We start from the raw sequence: 7,052 nt of genomic DNA, 5'->3' as shown, positions 1-7,052 counted from the left end.
TTCAATTTGATCTGATTTATTCAATTTGAGCTTGAGTTTTGTGATTGAATGACTGATGTCCGTGAAGAACTGCATTTTTTTTTTCCCCTCAATTCAATAGATTTTATTTAATTTTTTAATAATAATGTCTTAATATTATAGGGCTTTGATTCCTTATAGTGTTGTTTATCAAAACATGTATTCAATTTGATGTAATTTATTCGATTTGAGGTGGATTTTTCAGCTGGAATGACTGATGTTAAGTGGGTCTGTGAAGAACTGCCTTTTTTTTTTTCTTTATAATTTATGATCAATTTTTTTGAAAAATCGTGATTTTCCAAAAAATTGTGAAAATCGTGACTAGGTTTTGATTATCATGAGGAATTAAACAATATTTTTAATTTTTATTGTTAAATTTTTAGTTCAAAAAATTACATGTTGATAGATTATTTATACAAAAAAATAAATGTTATTATATTTTTAATGCAAAACTGTATTTTTTAATTTGTTGTTAATATAAAAAATACATTAACAAATACATGCTATTAAATTGTATTATATTTTTAATGCAGTTTTGCATTAAAAATGTATTTTTAATTTTTTAAATTTTAATGCAAAAAATACATGTTGTTAAACTGTATTATCATGAGGAATTAATGTGAATATCATTGTAAAAAAATCGTGGCATGTATGATAATTATATTATCTAGCATTTTTCAATTTTATTATTAAATTTTTAATGCAAAAAATGTATGTTCTTGGTAATTGAGTTGTAGCCATGTTTGGAGCTTGCATTTTTTATTATATTATCTTGCATTTTTGTAATTGAGATGTATGACTATTTGTAATCATTTCAATTGAGTTGGGATTGTGCCCACTATATCATTGTAAATTTTATTTGTGGTATTGTGAATGACTATATCATTGTAAATGGTTTTTGTGTCAAATATATGTGTAGTGGCATTATGGATGATTATATTATTGCAATTTTTTTCTTGATTCTAAGTGTGACTTATACAGACTTTTTTTTATCTATAATGTTGCATAAATATATTTTTTTTCTCAGTAGGAACTAATTCATGTTTGTCGAAATGAAGATTTGTGACAAGTCCATATGTATAGGCATTGTGAATTACTATACCATTGTAAATATATTTTTTATTCCTACCATGTCAACGTAAATTTTTTGTTCTATATGTAGTGGCTGATATAGGCTATTTTTCTCTATAATGTTGTATAAATAAATTATTTTTCCCAGTAAGAACTAAAATATTTTTGTCAATAGAAATATTTTGCATTAACAACAAATATAACTTCAGGAACTACCCCTACATCTACACATGGTGATTATTTTTCATGTTGAACTGTTAGGTTAATTTTTAACCATTTACATATTAAAACAGTTGAATCATGGCAAGATCTGCTGAAGACCCTGCATGGCAATACGGGGTCAGACTTAATCCCAACAAAAAAGACAAAATTATTTGTAATTACTGCCAAAGAGTGATAAGTAATGGGGTACATAGGTTCAAGCAACACTTGGCATGGGTTAAGGAAGATGTTTCTGCGTGCATTAGTATCCTAATAATGTAAAAAAGCAGATGGCAGCATTTCTCAAAGCTACCAAAGGTAAAAAATTGTAAAACAGATGATGGATGAGAAGATAGCTAGTTTATATACGTCATCAAGTGGGAATGATCTAGAAGAGCAATATAAAAATGACTTGGAGATGGCCACAAGAATGAGTTTACAGGAAACATACCAGAGGAAACGCAGGTTTAGAATGCCTAGTGGTTATGACATGGGCTTGCATGGTGGGCCTAGCTCGGACATGCATGGCGGGCCCAGCTCGAGCATGTATGGCTGGTCCAGCTCAAATATGTATGGAGGGGTTGGTGGTAATATTTATCCAGAGAAATCAGACGTTGAAAAAATTGTTTTTAGCTTATCTAAGAGTGCTAATATTACAGGTCATGGTCGTATAGACCCATTTCTCTCAAAGCCTAAATCAAAACAGATGACCTTCATAGACATGGTGAAAGGTACGAGAAACATGTTGGGCAGATATGTTGATAAATGGTTCTACGATAAAGGGATCCCCTTTGATGCAACTAATAGCCCATATTTTCCACCTATGGTCCACGCAATCCAGAGAGCCGGGCCCTGGGTAAAACCCCTGACGGCATATGAGTTCAGTGGGCCAATATTAGATGAAGAGGTGGAGGAAATTAGAAAGTGGATTGAAGAATATAAATAGAGTTGGCCAAGAGCAGGCATTACTCTCATGAGTGATGGTTAGTTGAATAAAGTTAGCAAAAAAGAGTTTTTAAATTTCTTGGCCTATTCCCTAAAAGGTACAGCTTTTTTGTCTAGCATAGACATATCAGGGACAAAGAAGGATGCAAACTTCTACGTACGACTATATGATTAGATAGTGGAGGAGGTGGGAGATAAGCATGTAGTCCAGTTTATTACGGACAATGCGCGTGCATATGTTTCTGCGGGAAACAAGTTGATGGATAAGAGGAAACATCTAGTATGGACCCCGTGTGCTGTACACAGCATCGATCTTATTTTAAAAGAGAACGGTAAGATCAAAATTGTGAAGGAGACTCTATAGGAAGCGAGGTTGGTGTCAAGATTTATATATAACTATTCTACAATTTTATTTTTGTTCAGAGAACAGTCTAAGAAAAAAAAGATAATCAGGCCTGCCATAACCCGCTTTGCGACAAATTAATTAACTATGGACGCCATTCGAGAATCTACAAGTGGACGGTATATTCTCATGCTGACAAGAAAGCTACCATGAGCATCCTTTATGAAGGTATCGAGAGGGCCAAATCAGCTATTGGGGAGAAACGTAGTTTTACTAGTAAAGTGATCGAGATTATAGAAAAAAGGTGGAACACCAAATTTGGACGTCCAATTCATTATGCAGGTAAACATATATTTATATCATTAGAATGTTTCATTATAAATTACTTTTTTATGAAATTTTAAATGACATTTCTCTATCTATGTATTTTCTAGGTTACTACTTTAACCCAAAATTTTTCTATTTGACACCTGAACATCCCCACAAGATTATGGAAGGGGTCAGATACATTATTACCGGGTTGGAGAGAAGTCATTGAAACCAGGTAGCAGCAATGCAAGAGGTATTATTTAATATTTGCGTAAGAACTTGATTAAGTTGTTATAGTTGTGAGGAATAATGCACTAAAATGAAATATTTTGTTTTAGCTTGCTATATATAGGGATGCTATAGGATCTTTCGGAACTAGACTTGCCAAGAATTCTTGAACTAAGATGGATCCGGGTTATCCCCTAACTAATATTTTGTTCATTCATATATTTAATCTTATGAATTGTTTTTGCCCTTACAATGCTTTTTGCATTTTAATCCAGTTGAATGGTGGGAGATATATGGTAGTGATGCACCTCACCTAAAGAGGATAGCAATCAAGGTGCTTTCACAGACATGTTTTACTACTGGCTGTAAGCGAAACTGGAGTACGTTCCAATGGATGCACACTACTAGGAGGAATCGTTCCAATGGTTGCACACTACTAGGAGGAATCGACTCGCTTCAAAGAAATGAGTAAACTAGTCTATATTTATTACAACTTAAACCTCTGAGAACGACAAATAAGAAGGAAGCTTGAAGGCTACCGATAGACTTGGGCATAGTTATTGTCACAGACACAACAGAATAATGGGTAGTAGAAGAAGAGGAGCCAAGGTTGCATAAGAGAGCGTTCCTTGAGGCTATCGGTGAGGAAGATCTAGAAGAAGGTGATGAGCAACATGAAAAAGGAAGCAACTCGCCAACATATCCATAATTCGTCGGAAAACATATCTACAATTATTCGGAGATGTCGGTGATGTTGCACCTAATGAGGGAGAGTGGGAATGGGGTCTAAGGGAAAATGAGAAAGACGATGATTCTGAGGCCACCCAATCCCAACCAAATTATTCACATATTAAGTCCCAACAACATGATGGTAGGGATAAGCATGATAGTGTAGGTGAGCATGAAGGATGGATAAGCTTCGGGGATTTGGATTAGGACCACAACAAAACACTAACACTCTGGTATTAGGGTATAGTCAGGTGCCCACTAATTTGGATGATTCATTTTTAGAACGAGTCAATGAATTGTCATGCGAGTTCAATCAATGGCACTAGCGTGACCAAGATGAAAAACGACGTCGTCTATCATTTCATTTTTAGATCGTATGTTACGAATTGTATGTTTTATTGTAGTCTATGTATGATGCTATACTTATTCCATGATAATTCTATGTTCATCCTTTTCTGTGATGTAAAATTAAATGGTAAATAGTAGTTCATGTAGGAAAAGAACATATCAATATTTACATATTCATGCAAAGAAATGAAAATTCTTAATGGAGTACCCTCATTTCTCATTGAATTCCTAAAAAACAATATTTATAATGAATTTTAATAAATTTTTCAGATTTTTTTTAAAGTTTAATCCGACCGATTTAGTCGATTCCCGATCCGGATCGCCGATTCACCGATCCGAATGGATTTTTGAGATGCCCGATCCAAATCACCGATCCGCTTTATAAAGCGTTGATTCGAACTATTAGAAAGAACAAAAAAAAACCCATGCAAATGCTTGTAAAAAGAAAAGCCCGAATCTTCATCAGAATTATTAAAAAGAAAAGAGACCAAAATCCAAGGATTTACTATGAAGTATGCCATAAATATAATAAAACTCTTTATCACATTTATCATCCCTTTCGACATGTATCCATCAAAGACCCATTTTATCAAGAAAGAGAGAGAGAGAAATAGTCCAATTTAGAGCAATAGAGGGAATAATTTAGTATCAATTTAGGGCAAGAGAGAGAAAGACTCCAATTTAGAGCAAGAGAGAGAATAATTTAGGGAATGGGAGTTATTTAGTGGTCTATTTCTTGCTGAGAAGCTTCTCTCTGAGCTCGGCGACATCCATGGCTCCAAAATGATTCTCAGGAATCCAATTTCCAGTGACTGGATCCCTCATCCAAAATATCTGCTCACTCCTTTCTCCTCCTCCTTTACTTTCCGGCAAAATTTTTGTCGCGGTGGACTCAGGTGTCTTATTGAGATTTGTTGCTGCCCCGACAATGCTTGCCTTTGCTTCTACTGCTGCAACTGTGTACCTCCTCTGCCTGAACAAGAGAGAGAAACAAGAGTATTAAGAGAGCAAAATAAATAACATAAAAAAAATAAAGACTAACAGAGAGAAAGTTAAATAAAATATAATCATATCATACCAGAAAAGCGCAAAATAAATATGACCAAATGATAAACAAGCCATTAGAGAAAAAAGAAAAAAAAATACAAAATATTTAAAAAACAAGAGTATCTCTTATCAAAATTAACTCTTTAGATTTTGAACCTGATGGTTTAGTCTGGATTAGATGCTTATATAGCTAGAAAAAGTAAAAAGGTGATGGTTTAGGATCGATTAGATGTTAATATTACCAGATCAAGTAAAAATGGAGGCATGTTAGTGATATTGGAGAAAGCAACAATGGCGGAAAATAATAGAGAAAAAACAGAGTAGACAGGGCTTGCATGATCGGTGAAAGAAGCAACAAGAGATAATAGAGAAAGATGAGAGGAAAAAGAAAGAAGAAATAGAGGTGAATAGGATGCCTAGAAATCAAGGAATCAATGAAAAAGAATCAGAAATAAATTGACTAAATTCAGGAAACAGGAAAAAACAGAGGAAATATGCAGTAAAGAAGGAAGAGGAAGAAACAGGAGATGATGCATCAGAAAAGGAAAGAAAAAGAGGATAGGTGGAGATAGTTACCCCATCTGAAAAAGCCGTTTTACACAAAAATTAGTCGCCATTGTTGAGATAGAGAGAAAAAGATTGGATCACAGAATGCTCTCTCTTCTTCTTCTTCTTCTTCTAGATGAGACCTTCAACAGCAAGAAAACCAGTCTCTCTCTCTCTCTAATAAAAATTGAAACGAATTCAAGAATACATTCCCCATCACCTCACACTATTTATACAAGAAAAGAGACTCACGAGTTTAATACCACTCTCTCTCTAAAGTCTGAACCAAGCGTGATTCTCTCTCCTCTTTCCTCTCCCTCTAAGTTCGATACTCATTGGGAAAGCGAAAAGCCCTAATTTATAAGCGGAGAGCGGCCGCTTCAATCTGAGGAAGCCTTCTTCGAACAGGTTTCCGAAAAGAAGAAATAAAAAAAAAGGAAATCAGTATTAAATAATAATAAAATTAAATAAAGGTTCCTTTTACTATTTGCATGGCAGCCGGTTTTTTTAAAAAAATTTAAAAAAGGGAATAAAAACAGAAATTAAATTTTGTATATCAAATATAGAGAAAGTTTCCAAAATTGACTCAACGGCCAAATCATTTGACCTTGGACCAGTAAAGAGAGGGAATGTTTCTCTTCAAACTCACTAACTGTCGAAAATACCCCTGAGTCAGGCGAGTGATAGCAATGAAAAAGAGAGCTGTTTGTTGTATATTTTGGTCATTAGATACAAAGACAGGGAACATTTGGGAATGGAAATGATATATTAGAGAGGGGGACTATAATTATATGCCCATTGCGTGCATAGCGACCATCCACTGAGTCCATCGTCCATTCTCACAGATGAACGGCTCAGACGAGCTGAGAGGTATGCATACCCGGCATATATATGAAAGTGTATTTTATAGTTGCGCCGAGAAAACCAATTTTACTTACCTTTTTTTTTATGAGAAAAGCAATTTAGAGTATGAATCTAATGGATCAAAGGAAAGAACAAACTCCCCTTGTTTTTTTTTTTTTTTAAATCGTATTTTATCCATTCACAAATCTCAGCTCTTCCAACTCATGCTCATACGTGTTTTAAAGCGATTTTTCAGTTTGAATCCAAAACATTTGGCACAATATTGAATATTCCATCCTTTAAGTGTGTATTGATAAGCAAAATGATTTCCTACTCTCTCAGGAGTATACTATCCATCTACACAAAACTGACGCTAGGAATATCTTTTTTATCCCAAATTTTGGAGATGCGATCTCTAAAACCC

At 34.3% G+C, this 7,052-nt stretch overlaps 1 protein-coding gene across 1 annotated transcript; it reads right to left on the bottom strand.

Annotated features, from left to right (window-relative positions):
* Positions 1-4,693: 4,693 nt before the first annotated feature.
* LOC18423992 (indole-3-acetic acid-induced protein ARG2) lies at positions 4,694-6,316 on the bottom strand. The gene is made up of 2 exons (XM_006828586.4): positions 5,816-6,316; positions 4,694-5,165 (listed from the first exon to the last, which is right to left on the bottom strand). The coding sequence occupies exons 1-2, from the start codon at positions 5,854-5,856 to the stop codon at positions 4,922-4,924; spliced, it is 285 nt and encodes a 94-aa protein (XP_006828649.1). The 5' UTR covers positions 5,857-6,316; the 3' UTR covers positions 4,694-4,921.
* Positions 6,317-7,052: the final 736 nt, after the last annotated feature.

The sequence above is a fragment of the Amborella trichopoda genome, chromosome 13, assembly GCF_054954075.1.
Source record: "Amborella trichopoda isolate Santa Cruz 75 chromosome 13, AtrichopodaSantaCruz75HAP2 v2.0, whole genome shotgun sequence".
Lineage (NCBI taxonomy): Eukaryota > Viridiplantae > Streptophyta > Magnoliopsida > Amborellales > Amborellaceae > Amborella > Amborella trichopoda.
The sequence above is the reverse complement of the archived record's forward strand: the minus strand, read 5'-3'. Positions and strand labels throughout refer to the sequence as shown.

Coding starts and splice junctions, on each gene's coding strand:
- LOC18423992 (XM_006828586.4), bottom strand. CDS start 5,856: ATGGCGACTAATTTTTGTGTAAAACGGCTTTTTCAGATGGG. Junction 5,166..5,815: donor AAACGGCTTTTTCAGATGGG/GTAACTATCTCC, acceptor TCTCTTGTTCAG/GCAGAGGAGGTACACAGTTG.